A 14,598-nucleotide genomic window follows, 5' to 3' on the forward strand; every position below is an offset into this window, starting at 1 on the left:
ACATGGCACACCAACATACGTACAGGCAATAACACCATACATATAAAAATAAATAAACAAGCACATGTATAGATAGATTAGTGATAATGGGGAAAGCAAGATGGCTCAGCAGGTAAAAGTGCTTGCTGTGCAGATCTGACAGCCTGAGTCTGATCCTCAGATCCTGTGAGAAAACTAGCCCGCAACAGTTGTTCTCTGGCTTCCACACATATGCATGTTTTGCACACACCTGCATTTTTACACATACATTATACACATACTCAATAACAATAATAAAATTAAAAGTGACAATGATAGCCGAGAGAGAAATGATAGCCCATTTTTCTCTTCTAGGAGTGTGAGGTCCTGGCTGTGTATTGATGGACATTGCCTGAAAATGATTATTCCTATATATGTGGTAGCTGAGATCTAAGCTCTTCCTCTATCTGTAGTGTGCATGCAAAGGCATTTTTAAGATGATAATTCTGTGACCACTTTTGCACTGTATTTTAAGTCTAGGCAGTCAGGACTAGGGATTCCCCTATTATTCTCCCATGATACTAGAACTAGACCTTGCTACACACTGCATTTTAGGCTACATTTCTTACATTCCTCCCGGTGTGATGCTCTCCTTCTTGTTCTGCTTTTCCATGTCTCCAGCTTCTTGTGGTGTCAGACTTATTCACTGAACGTACCCAGTTTGAAATGATGTACCTGACACTGACAGAACTGCGGAGAGTGCACCCTTCAGAAGATGAAATCCTCATTCAGTATCTGGTGCCTGCCACCTGCAAGGCAGCTGCTGTCCTTGGAATGGTGAGTGAGAGGTAGTGCAGAGACTGCCCCCATTGAAGCCACTTGGGACTGCTCTGCTTTGGAACCTGTGTTGGTCAAATATGCTGCATGCATCTGCGTACTTCAAAGACCTCTCCCAAGCCAAGCTCTCTGGCATGTGTGGACCATAGCTCTCTGGTCAGCTGAAAGAACTCAGCGCCTATTGGTACCATTCCCCCAGGGGACTGTGAGCTGTGTTGTGAGCAAGGCCTGGAACACCTGTCCCCTTTGGCCTGTTTTGTCATTACAGTGAGGTACCTCTGTAGGACAAAAGCTGCGATGGTACTGGGGCAGCACAAATAGTGGAACTGTGCCTTGCTGCTTCTGCCAGTCTGTCACTTGGCAGCTCCACTCCATTTCTCTGATAGGGTCTGGATCCCATGGTACTGCTCAGCCTATACAGCCTTCCCCAGTGAGCCTTTTATCATAGAAACCTTGCACTTCAACTGGGAAATGTAGATATTTATCTTTAGCATCATGATTGTCTTGGTCCAATTGTGCTGCTGTCACAAAGCACCTCAGACAGAGTTGTTTATAAACAACAAATACGTACTGCTATGGTTCTCAGGACTGGGCAGTCCCAAATCAAAGTGCTCTTGGTGCTCTGGGGATGCCTGACCTGTTCCTCATCCCTAGTTTGTCCCATTCATCAGTTATTCTGCTGCTGGTTTATCAGAATTTAGCCAGAACTATGTGATTGCCTTTCCTGTGTACATATTATTAGGTGGTTCTCATAGAACATACATCAGATAGACACATGAAAATAATTACTTGTGGGTTCTACCTCATGTTGGAGCATATTGGAGGGCGTCAGCACTGCCAGTAAAGGAAAATGATTCTAGACTGTTCTCATGGGTACTTTTGCCCTGTCACTTAATATTAAATTATTACCATGTTTTAAATTATGTTAAAATGTTATCATTAAATGTTTAAAATTATCACATTTTTTTAATCTATATGTCCTAGTATCCATTTTTGTGATAACAATGAAAACTGTTCATGGGCTGGAGAGATGGCTCGGTGTTTATGAACAGTTGGTGCTCTTGCAGAATACCTGAGTTCTTTCTTAGCACCCACATTGCCAGCTCACAACCAACACCCTCTTCTGGACTCTGTAGGTTCCCATAATGGAGGTGCATATTTAACATGTGGACACATACACACATACCACAAATAAAAATAAAAGTAATGTTTGAAGAAGAAAAAAATTTACTTGTTCAGCAGACACATGAGTGGCTGCCTGTGTGAAGTAGTTGGACCTGCTGGCAGGAGTGGTGTTGGGTCCATTCACCTTGTGCCCTACGTGCCATGTCCTCTCTTGTTAATAAGAGCAATGCTGTTATCACTGCAGCTACACGTATCTGATGACTTGTCTTACACACCTGTGTAACCCTGTGCAGTCTCACAAAGCACTAGCATACATAGGTCATGGCAGAACACAGCTCCCCCCTCTCCTTACTGCTCTGTTAGAATCTTGTCACTGCATTTAGAGGCTAGAACAGGTAGGTATACAGCATGGGTGGCCATAGCCTGGACCATGCTGGTGACTTAGCACCGTCCAGAGAACAGGAACAATGAGCACTTAGTCCCCTTGTGTGAGCACACTCTTCAAAGCAGGCATCCTCTGGGTGCTGTCAGACTGTGTCCTTGTGGGAGGTCCATTTTCCTTTATGGGGGGCAGGAGGGGGACTTCAGTGGCTCGATTTTCCTTGTTACTGTGGTTTTGTGCTCAGGCCCAGGTTCCTCAGGCAAAATGTAAATCAAATGCATTAGGCAAATAATGGTCATTTTTAAAGAACGACCCCAAGGCAGAATGGCGAATGGCTCCAGTACCCAGTTCTGTGTACACAGGCAGCTGTCCTTGAAGGCAGTTGTCTTCTGAGAGGCTTTCAGCCTATCCTGCTGCAGCAGATGCTGTTGCACTACTACATTGCTTTTCCTGAGGAAAGTTGAACAAGGGTTTGTTCACCTCAGATAGGCCACAGATGATCCAAGTCCAGATTGAGAACCACTATATTTATTTATTGTCTTTCCTCATAGGAACATGGGTGTGAGGGCTTACTTATTGGAGCTAAGCCCTCCAGCTGCATACTAAAAGTCCTACCATGACATGGGTATTGCCGCCACAAAAGCTGAATAAATGGGGACACAACACCCTTCTTCCCAAAACCAAGTGCAGCTTGGGAAGGATTATGTGGAGCTTGCTAAGTGTCACGTTTCAGTCCTTGGCTACCCCTGCGATGAGGGAACATTTTAGTCCTGTGCTTGTGAGAGTCTTGTGTGCATGCAGGTAATCCCCACTCTGATTTCAGGATGGCATGACCATGTCATATCCGGAAGACAGTATTCCACAACAGACATCCAAACACTGTCACTTTTCTTTGCCCACGGTTAGGTCTGCAGCCTTCAACATATCCTAGTGTTATGCTTGCAGAAGTGTGATCAGAGGCCTAAGTTGTACTGTCTTTAGGAAGGACACACAGCTCCATGGGGATACCCTGGGAAGGGAGATAAGAAGAAAGACTGTTAACCTTCTTTAGCCTGAGGCTATCAGGTACAGACTCCCCTGGAAGGCTGGATAACCAGAAGTCCTCTTATGCCAGGAGAACAAATGAGTACTCAGCCAGTCTTTCCGGGGGTGTGGGGCATAGTCAGACAATAAAATGCTGCCTCTGGATTACGTAACACAGCAGCAGTCTTTACTGCTGAAGGAGTCCTATGTCAAAGTGTGTGCTGGGTGTTTAGGTGTGAATTCAGCTGCCACATTTAGAATACCTAGTGGAAGTGCTACCATGTCAGTCCAGGATAGCACAAATCAATGTCAGGAGCTCCAGAACTACCAACAAGCGTTTGCTAGAAGGAGCCAAACCAAGGTTTATGACAGTGGGAGAGAAACACAAGGAAAATCAGCTTGGGGAGAAGGTTCCAGGTAAAAGCTAGAAAACAGTGAATACTGTTCCAGAATAGTCACACAGGATATAATTCATCCATCCAGTAGGTAGACAAGGAGCAGATAGCACATATGAGATGTTTCTACAGGGACTAATAGAGGTCAGAATTTAGGATTGTCACTGGTAGCAGGTTTACAGGAGCACCCTCTGCCCAGCATGTACCACAACTCCAAAAAGAAAAGAAAGTGTGAACACAAATCACATTTCTACATAAGGTAAACCTTCTCTCAAATTTAGGTTTTTAGATAGGGTCACATGGTGTACCAACTTCCCCTGGATGAATTTCAACCACTGAGTAGACTCTGCTCTGTACTGGGTTATAGCCAGGCTCTTTCAACTTCAGGGAAGCAGGCCATTGTCAGTCAGCAATCAAAATGCCTCCAGCAGCTCATGTCTGTGCTTGTATCCAGGACAAAACTGTGGCAGAGCCAGTCAGCCGCCTACTGGAGAGCACACTCAGGAGCAGCCACCTGCCCAGCCAGATTGGAGCCCTACATGGCATCCTCTACGTGTTGGAGTGTGACCTCTTGGATGACACTGCAAAGCAGCTCATTCCAGTTGTTAGTGACTATCTGCTGTCCAACCTCAAAGGAATAGCCCAGTGAGTGGGACTGGCTGGGTGGGCTACAGGCTTTGGGGTAGTCTTAACAACAAACAAACAAACAAACAAACAAACAAAACAAGCCCTGTTTGACTTTCAAAGTGTATGCCAGAACTGGCATGGTAGCACATGCTTGTAACCCAGCATTTGAGAGGCTGAGGTAGGAAAATTGGTATAAGCTTGAAACCAGCCGGCACTATAGGTAGTAACATCCTGTCCCAAAAGCACTAACAAAGTATATGCCAGGTCCTGGTTGGTGGCAGGCAGGGAATACTTTTTTAGGAAATAGTAGCCATGAGACACAAGGACACAAATGTATGTCAGAGGCTTCTCTGGACCTCTCTAGCAGGAAGAAAAGCCCTGCTTCTTCATCACTCTCCTCTGGCACTTAGCACACTGCTGTGGACAGCAACCTTATCCTCTGCCAGCAGACTCAGCCTCCTCTTTGTTTCTGGTCAGCCCCAGGTTTTCTGTGAGGCCCTCTCTTCCTGCTTTTCTCTCCACCTTCCCCTAAAGACAACTCACATGCAGCTATGCATGGATGTATTGCTGGGCCTTTTGAAAATAAGTTGAGCCCATCACAGCTCTGAGTTAGGAGCAGAAGGAGGTGCTGTGACTAATGGAGGATAGCTGGGCACTCAGAGTTCAGGGCATGAGTTAGGGATGAGAAAGGACTTGGAGGAAAAGCCAGGTATTCTGTGACAGGATTGTAGACTGAAAGATTGAAGTAAAGTTGAATGGAAGGATGGGAGATGGTGAGGTCTTAGGCTGACAGACATAGCTACTGGGAGGGGGTGGCATTCTGACAGGTGAGCAGAAGTACATTTTAGGGGCCCAACAAGCAGTTGTCAGTTGAGCTGGAACAAAGATAGTGGGTTGTAGCCCTTTCTTCCTTGTGGTTTTTGCTGGACAGTAAGTTACTGTGTGAAAGGTGGTCCAATAGCCACCCATTGTCCCTATGATCACAGATCCTGGCCTGGTGCAGATTTAGGCAGGTTATGTGGAAGCACAGTCTGTGCTGAGGAATGACGGGGCCACAGAGGACTGGGGATGGGTATGAGGAGCTTACAATTCCCAGTCAGATAATAAGTAGACCTTGTTCAATGCTTTGGGCATAGGGTCCCATATCACGCACAAAGCAATGGCCAGTTTCTAGGAGTGACAGTATCATTTGAGCACATTTGAAAGGGTAGAAGAGATGGTGCGTGGTTCCTTTGTTTATGGTGGCATTGGTCTAACTCAAATGCCAGCCAGGTCCCTACTGCTGCCATTTAGCAAACAGGGATCAACAGGAGATTTCATGAGTTAGAGTGTTACAAGTTAGCATATGCTACATGTGGAGCAAACAGACATCCTGACAAAGAACATGAAGAATCTGCAGGGAGAGTGAAGTGGCCTATGGAGAGGTGCAGAATTGGGGATGGCATGCCAAGCTGAGCCATGCAGCTCTGGAGACAGTGTAATCACTAGGCCAGCCAGATGAAAAGGCCTGGAGAATCTGGCATGGCCCAGAGCTCTCCTCAGTAGGTGTGGATGGATATGCCTTAAAACTGTCCTGTCAGTAGACAGGCAGGGACTGCTCTGTATGTGACTGGGTATAATTACTGTCTCCCGTTCTCAGCTGCGTAAACATTCACAGCCAGCAGCACGTGCTGGTGATGTGTGCCACTGCATTCTACCTGATGGAAAACTACCCGCTGGATGTGGGACCAGAGTTTTCAGCATCTGTGATACAGGTGAGAGGGCTCTGGCTGGGCTCTGTTGGACACAGGCAGGTTTCCTTATGGACTGTACCAGTGAGTCATTGTGCTTTGGAGTAGGATAAGAACAAGGTTTTCTTCTTGTCTAGATGTGTGGAGTAATGCTGTCTGGAAGTGAGGAGTCCACCCCCTCCATCATTTACCACTGTGCCCTCCGGGGTCTGGAACGTCTCCTGCTGTCTGAGCAGCTCTCTCGGCTAGACACAGAATCCTTGGTCAAACTAAGTGTGGACAGAGTGAATGTACAAAGCCCACACCGGGCCATGGCAGCTCTAGGCCTAATGCTCACCTGTATGTACACAGGTGAGTGAGTTTTACAGGTCATATGCTCACCCAAGTACACAAGCCAGGCCTAATGGTATGGAGGCCTTAGTGTGTCCCTAAATCAGTCCTGTCACCTTTTTAGAAATTTTAAGTCCCAAGGCAAGAGGGCAGCTTACCTGATACTGCCGTGTGTAGGTATTAAAGCTGCCCCTGGCCACTATATCCCTGAGAGTTGAAAGGAAGTTGAGCTGAGTCCTGCCATGCTAGGAACTCTAGTCACAAGCTTTTGAAGGATCTTTGCTTGTCTATATGAGCCACTGAATGCAGATTTCAAGACTGTTGGGTTTCAGTCATGTGGCCTACTGAGTGTTTCTGTTTCAGGAAAGGAAAAGGCCAGTCCCAGCCGAGCCTCTGACCCCAGCCCTGCTACACCTGACAGTGAGTCTGTGATCGTGGCTATGGAACGGGTGTCTGTTCTCTTTGATAGGTAAGAAATACAGTAAAACCTCACCTCTAACCTCACTAGTCATTGACTATCCTCAAGTCAAAGCCAGAGCAGTTGCTTCTATGTGTATTTATTCATCGTCTTGAATTTTAAAATGCATCTTTGCAGACATTTTTCCAATGCATGCATATTCACAGTACCACCTGCAGCCAGTCTCAGGGGCAACTGGGCCCATGCAGGTGCATAAGCAAGTCACTGCCCTGGTGGATCCCACAGTCTGTTGTGAAGAAATAGACACTCCCAGAAGTGTATTCAAGTGTTGTGGTGGGGCTCGGGGTATATCCACAGAAAAGCCTGGTAGATCCCACAGTCCAACCGTGAGGAAATAGACCCTACGGGAGTGTACCCAAGAGCTGTGGTGGGGCTGGGTCATATCCACAGAAAGGCAATCCTTGGTTAAGCAGAGATACAGCTAAGTTCCTGAGTCACTAGTATACTTCTCAGCTGTACCACAGTTGTGTGTGCTTTAGTGGAGTCATAGGTCAACTCTCTTTCAGTACTGAGAAGGATGCTGCTAAGGGGAATGTGTTGGATGTTGAGAGAAGAATCAATAGGCACATAGATGGGGGTTCATGTTTGAAGGAAAGAAAAACTTGTGATTGACAGTAGTGCTCTGTATATTAGGACATGTAACAGTGAAAAGTTCTTGGAGCATTTTGATGTGGAAAGTCTCTTCTATAATGTCACCATGTCACCACTCTACTCTATTCCTGCTCTTCTTTTATAGGTCTTCCCATAAATGTGCATTATTTTCCCCATAGTGGGAAAGATCACCCTGTGCCCAGATTAATCAGGGCAGCAAAAGGAAAGCCTGGGTGTCACCTTTGGCTTTTAACACTCATGCCCTAATTGTGGTCTGAGCCTCACTTGAAGCATCCCTGTGGGTCAAAGCCCTTAGAGCCTTAGTCCGTGTTGGATCTATGGGCAGGGCTGAGAGGCCAGGAGCCAGGGTGAGGCTCAGATCAGCTCCCTTCCTTTCAGGATTCGCAAGGGATTTCCCTGTGAAGCCAGGGTCGTGGCAAGGATCCTGCCTCAGTTCCTAGACGACTTCTTCCCACCACAAGATGTCATGAACAAAGTCATTGGAGAGTTTCTGTCCAACCAGCAGCCATACCCACAGTTCATGGCCACTGTAGTATACAAGGTGAGGGTATCTATATGTGGGGCAAGGACATAGCAAGGGAATGAAGGTGGAGTGAATTCCACACTTCCAGTAGGCCTGTCATCAGTGCTAGACTCATCCTGTAAGATGGGTGGCAGCTACGGCCCCAGTCCCCTCACCCCAACCCCACAGCCTGACCCTGTGCTCAGGGCTCTTTCCTCCACAGGTTTTTCAGACTCTGCACAGTGCTGGGCAGTCATCCATGGTCCGGGACTGGGTCATGCTGTCCCTGTCCAACTTCACACAAAGAACTCCAGTTGCCATGGCCATGTGGAGCCTCTCCTGCTTCCTTGTCAGCGCATCTACCAGCCCATGGGTGTCAGCAATGTATCCTTCCTTGAGTCTTCTGCCAGCTTTCAGACTCCACCAGCCCTTCCTTATGCCTTAGAATGAGGTTCAGGTTTCATTGAATGTTTTGAAACCTAAGTTCTTTGTTTGTCTGTTTTTTGTTTTTTGAGACAGTGTTTCTCTGTGTGACCTTGGCTGTCCTGGGCTCACTTTGTAGACCAGGCTCCCCTCAAACTCACAGAGATCTGCCTGCTTCTGTCTCCCTGAGTGCTGGGATCACCACACCTGGCTAAAACCTAAAGAACCCCACAGATACCAAGGTGATACCTTCCCCAAAACTTTGACAGGGACACAAAACAGAAGGTCTAGCCATTTGCCAGCCAGAACTGCCCAGCGGGTGGGTTTGTGGCAGGAGTGAGCCCATGGGAAGTCAGGGCAGCTCAGGCCAGCTGCTAGCCCTGCGGCTGCTCCATCCTCTGGCATGTTCTATCCTTCTGAGGTTTTCTCAGTCCTGCTTCTCATTAGTTCTCATCTTTATGCAGTGGTCACCCTCCTGGGGAAAGTCGTAAGTAAAGCTACAGTTCCCGCCCAGACAGTGATGCCAGGAGTTCCTCTTTTGGCAACTTCCCCCAGAGTAGACCATGAGAGTTACTGAGCAGCAAAGTTGTCTTGGCGGTGACAGCACAGCCTCATCCCAAGTGCTGGGAAAGCCTTGCAGCAGGGTGCTAGCTCTGCCCTCCCTGCGCTGAAGCAGTGTGAGCAGGAACACCAGCCACTAGCACTGTGAGGGGAGCCCAGCCCAGGTAAGTGCTACTTCACAGAGCACTGAGAGCCGGCACCCTGTCTGCACCGCAGGGCTTCTACTTCCTGGGCCTCTTTGCCTACCCACTCTGCCCTCCTGGGCAGATAGCAAGCTGCAGTTGGGAGAGGATTGCAAGTAGCAGCAGCAGCAGTTGCTACTGCTGCTGTTGCTGCTGCTGTGATATAGGCTGCCCTCTGTTTTAATTGCCTTCAGTCTTCCCCGGGCCTCTTGGTGGACTTAGGAAGGGACTGCTTGGGAAGGCTGTCTTCCCACCCTTGTCATTATTCCCCCTTAACTCTTCTATCAGCCTTCCACACGTTATCAGCAGGATGGGGAAACTGGAGCAGGTGGATGTGAACCTTTTCTGCCTGGTTGCCACAGACTTCTACAGACACCAGATAGAGGAGGAATTCGACCGCAGGGCTTTCCAGTCTGTGTTTGAAGTGGTGGCGGCACCAGGAAGTCCATACCACCGGCTGCTTGCTTGTTTGCGAAATGTTCACAAGGTCACCACTTGCTGAGTAGTACCTGTGGAACAAGAGGCTGAGAGGAGGCAGCTGCTGAGGCCAGAGCCTCCAGAAGCCTGCGCCAAGCTTCTGCTGGGGCTACCTTGGTCATGCAGGCTTCCACTTGTGTCAAGTGGACAGCCAGGCAATGGCAGGAGTGCATAAGTGAGGGCTATGCAGGGAAAATGCACTATGTTGGGAATGAGCCTGAGCCCTGGGTCCTGGCCACGCTGCAGATGGTGGCAGTGCTAGGTTGACCAGGTGTTTGTCTTCTTGTTAGTTTTCCCCTGGCCATGGTCACTAGGTTGCAGCTGCCCTGGTATGTGGAGCAGGGGTCCTAGCTCTTGCCAGATGGTTCTGAGCCCTCCTGTCCCACTGGGCTGGAGAGCTCCCTCCTACATTTCCCCAGCAGGGTGTACCTGCCACACCAGTGTCTGGACACAAAATGAATGGTGTGGGGGGCTGGGAACTAGGGGTGCCGGGTGTCCAGCATCGTTTTCCCTTTCTCTGTTTTCTTCTCAGGAGTTAAAATTTAATTATATCAGTAAAGAGATTAATTTTAATGTAACTCTTCTTATGCCCGTGTAAAGTGTGTGACTTGCAAGGCCTGTGCTGCATGTTACAAAGTTTATATGGAAGTGGATGGGCCTTCTGGCCACCACTCCTTCTCCTGTAGCTACTCAATCTAGTCGGGCAGGTCCCTTGTGTAGCCCTTCCAACAACTGATGGCACTTGCACATCACACAGCTCCCTTTTCTTATGCATTACATTTAACCAGCACAGAGAGAGGTTTTAGTCTCTACTGCCCTAGGTGAGAATCCTACCTATGGCCCAACTGAGGGATTGAGGAGACTGCTTTCCACTGTTATGGTTATAAGAAGCTTGCCTTGCTGCAGCAAACGCTCCTCAGCCATGACTGTCAAGCTGTCTGCTCACTAGTGTTGATAAAGTCTCCTAGTCACTCAGCCTGGGCAGAAACAGCGTCTGCTGCACCCAAAGAGCTACCCCAATAACCTCATCCCTGGTCCTGGCTGATCTGAGCTGTAGCTTGTCCAGGAACCAGCTGGCCATTGTGGATGCTGTTCCCTTTGTATCTTCTGCATGGTGGGGACCTGAGGAGTGCTGGTCTGATAACCCCAAAGGTGTCTCTGTGCTATGGTTTGTTGGTTTGTCTGTTTCTCTTGGTCAAGGGAAAGTTTGGTGTCCTAGTAACTGTTAAGAATTGTCCCAACAGCTCTTTTGTCCCTTCCCATGTTGCCTTCTGTTAGCCCAGGAGAGTATAGACCCATGCCTGTCATAGCCCATGGAGGGTTCACCCTGACAAGATTAGGCAACAAAGGGAAGGTTCAAAATCAGGTCAACTTATGGCCTGGGATAGCTTCCCATGCTTGTCAGAGCCATATCTTCTTTCCAAGCTCCAGGCCCAGAGTATCCAGGTCATGTTAATGAGCCGTGGACATGGGCTGCCTTCATTTCCTGGCTTGGTTTGGGAGCTCTGCTTGCTATTTGGCTACATGACAGAGCAGGTTCTCTGCTGCTCAGCTAAGTCATGCCTTTGTTTCTCAGCTATAGAGTAGAGAAGAGGGGTCATTTGGAGCTGTTTGTAGGCCACACAGAAGGAAAGTGCTTACAGCCTATCAGATTAATTAACTGTGTTTCGGTCCATGGATTGCTGCCTTTCGACCCTTGAATTTCCTCCTGTCTTCCCATCATGACAGTTAAAAGGCAGCTGGGATGCAATGTTCCCTACCATCCATAGGTTGTGGAGTCCCTCATATGTGTCCTGCTTCTTTTTCTACGTGCCCTGGCTACCCCATGCCAGCCCAGCCCATTTTGGTATCATGGTAGCATGAACAGTGGACATAGATCAGGTCTTTCATTAGGACCTTAAGAGAAGCTACTTCATTTCAATGAAAGAAAGTCACCAGTGCCCCTCTGCTGACTTAGGGCTTCCACTTCTCACTCTAGATTCCCTGCTAGAATTGCTTGGGGCCCACCTGGAAGTTCTCAGAATGCTGCTACCACACTCCCAGGTTGATCTGGCAGCTCTGAGACAGGCATGTTGCAGGCCCAGTTACTGCTCATGGTAGATGTTTATAAGAAAACGGAACATAAAAATCTGGAACCATTCACCAGGGGATTCCTATCAGTGAGTTCAACCTGGAGTTTAGCTGGCCTCTTGTTCACAGTGTAATCAGAAACAGTTCTTATTAGTACAGGGCTAGAACAGCCTCTGCCACAAGCTGTTCTCTGCTCATGGGTACCACAGTCTGGAAATGCACCTGGGCACAGGCAGGTATAGTTTGTGTGTATACATACCTACAGTTGTATGTGCATGCACACACATTCTCGAGCACGAGCACACACCCTCGGGCATGAGATCCTCAAAGATATATGCAAGACCTCTAAGAATGCCTGTTCATTCTTCCTGAAAGCGGACTTTTCTTGGACCTGCCACATACAGTCAGCTTTGACTCTAGCATCTGAAAATGGGACTCGTGGGGTTTGTTTTTTTTTTGGGGGGGGGGTGTTTTGTTTTGTTTTTAATGTCCCTAGCTCATTAAAGTCCCACTGGAGACATTGCCTGACCTGACTAATTGCAGGAGGGACCAAAACTTTTTATCAGCTTCCTCAAGATTATATGGATTTCCAAACTTTATTTATAAAATAAATAAAATGTTATTTTTGATTGTGAGGTTTTAGGGGCAGGAGGTGGGGTGTTGTTTCTGTTTTCCTGCTGGTGCTGTCAGGAAGGATTTTAACGAAACCAGGGTAGAACTGTGTGGCAATGCACTTCAGCATGTTTCTTCTCCAAAATGTGCCTCCCTCCCACTGCTGGCCCCCTTGACATGTAGATGACTTTGCAACTGCCAAGTGCCCTTTATTATTCTCTCAGTTTTGTCTGCACATGTACCCTTCAGGAGGGAAGAATTAGAATGGAACCACCTCCAGCCCTGTAGAATGTAGTGCCAGGGAAGGCACTAAACCTAATAGGCTCCTTCCCTGGCAGGAAGCACCTTCCTGTGATCGAAGCAGCTCTGCTTTCGGACCATGGGACAGGTCTTACACAGCAATAGCTTGGCTCTCAGCCACCGGCAAGAAGCACTGCCTTCCATTATGGGCGGCAGAAATAGTCTCCTCTTGCCACCTGTGAGCATCCTTCCCCACACAGTCTCACTTGGGTTTTAACCCTCCCTCCCTCAACACTGAGCATTCAGATCATAGCTGCTGCCAGAGCAGGCATGAAGCTGTTTTCCGGGGATTGGTACGTGGGAGCAGAAGACTGAGAAGCTGCTGAGGCTGGGGCAGGGAGCTCAGGAGGTCATGGTTTGAAAAAGAATTGTTTCTCAGCGAGTGTGGAGCATCCGGGGGGAAAAAAGAAGCAACGCGGAGCGGAACGGTGTGACAACTAAAGATGATGTGAAGGTTCGGGGCCACCCTCAATGTGTGCTTGTCACACTTTAGTGCCATCAAAGGAACTGCTCCCCTCAAGTATCTCTGGAAACACCCTCTGCCACAAGCTGAGTGTAAGGTGATAGATGGCAGAGACCTCTCTGCAGAGACCTGGCTGCATTCTAGGGGGCTCCTGTCCAGGCCTTGCTGCTGTGTGCCATGGACTCCACTGGGAACCAGCAGGGCTGTGATGGGTGTGCCCCGGAGCCCAGCCCAGACCTGGCTGTCCACTTCCAAGAGGAAGGACTGACATGAAATGTATATTTAAAATTTTTAAATTGCAGATATTGTACATTTGAATTAAAGAAGCAATTTAACCACCCGTTGTTGCTGTTTGAGGCTTGCTTTACTTATGAGAACCTCCTTTCCAGCATTTAAGGAGAGTATCCTGCTCATCTCCAGTGGAGCAAGTATATCACCAGCAGCCATCTTGACACTGTAAAGTCAGACAACACTAGGTATGGAATGAGCCTATGTGCCTGGAATTGGGACATTCACAATAGGGGCATTCACAAACACTATATAAGTGATCTCCCTGTCTGGGAGATAAGGTATGCCAAGTTCTCATGGCTGTTGGCATTTTAAGCCCGTTATGCAAGGTCCTAGATACTATTTCAGCTTCCACACATACCACCAGTGTACTAGAGAGGTGGTGAGGCTGTGTCCTCACATAGGACACATTTTGGCTTTTGAGTCTTTGAATAGTCTTAACTGTCCCTTCTGCCTTTCTGGTCATGTAGGAAAAGGTCCAAGGGGAACCTCTCTGTCCTCAAACACAACTGGTTTTCCCACCTTTGTCCTAGGCTGGTTGCTGTGTCTGCAGTACCTAACCCTGTCCTTTGTAGCTTGCAAATCCTTTTACTTTGTCAGTGACAGTGTCCAGCTTACCAGGTCCCTTTCATATCTGGGCTGAGTCTGAAGTGCAGGCACTTTATCCATCAACGTGCAGGAGCAAGGCTGTTTGGTAAACACTTTCTGAAGGCCTGTTAAGTTCCAGTTGAGAGACAGGAGTTTTCTACCTGGTCCTTCAGCCCGCCAGACACTGAAGTCAGTGCCAGGATCACTATTGGAACGTTATGCCACTAGCTCTTCTAGGACACAGAGTCTGTTTTCTGTACAAGGTCTGGTAGATGCCCCACCGGGTTTAGATTCCTGCTCAGTAGCTCAAGCATTTGTTGGTAGCATGGGAATTGCTTCAGCTCCCTAAATTTACCTCAGCAGTCATCTCCAGGATATGATGATATTGCCCTTAAGACCTTCAGCGCCACTTGAATTTTGATCACTTCAGGGAAACGAAGCACCCATGCAATCCTGGTGGATAGCCAGGCCCTTGACCCAACAAGCATGGGTAGTGTTTCCAGAAAGGATGAGGTAAGCCTCCTTGGGATATCTGCAGCACGTTATTCCTTCTAGCCACCACAGCAGTACAACACCCCACCAGAGCAAGTTCAGACCCCTGCCTGGGGAATGTAGGAACACACGGCTTGAGGTCT

General features: G+C 48.1%; 1 protein-coding gene across 2 annotated transcripts in view; it reads left to right on the forward strand.

Annotated features, from left to right (window-relative positions):
• The window catches only part of Htt (huntingtin), a 143,701-nt gene extending 130,274 nt beyond the window's left edge, over positions 1-13,427 (forward strand). For both annotated transcript variants that reach the window (XM_055624231.1, XM_055624232.1), the window contains exons 60-67: positions 640-795; positions 4,175-4,365; positions 5,987-6,101; positions 6,215-6,428; positions 6,771-6,876; positions 7,876-8,038; positions 8,223-8,383; positions 9,454-13,427. In XM_055624231.1, coding sequence (XP_055480206.1) covers positions 640-795; positions 4,175-4,365; positions 5,987-6,101; positions 6,215-6,428; positions 6,771-6,876; positions 7,876-8,038; positions 8,223-8,383; positions 9,454-9,667 — 1,320 coding nt within the window. In that variant the 3' untranslated portion in view covers positions 9,668-13,427. The remainder of the gene's footprint in view (positions 1-639; positions 796-4,174; positions 4,366-5,986; positions 6,102-6,214; positions 6,429-6,770; positions 6,877-7,875; positions 8,039-8,222; positions 8,384-9,453) is intronic.
• Positions 13,428-14,598: the final 1,171 nt, after the last annotated feature.

The sequence above is a fragment of the Psammomys obesus genome, unplaced genomic scaffold (assembly GCF_907164565.1).
Source record: "Psammomys obesus unplaced genomic scaffold, mPsaObe1.curated_primary_1811, whole genome shotgun sequence".
Taxonomy (NCBI): domain Eukaryota; kingdom Metazoa; phylum Chordata; class Mammalia; order Rodentia; family Muridae; genus Psammomys; species Psammomys obesus.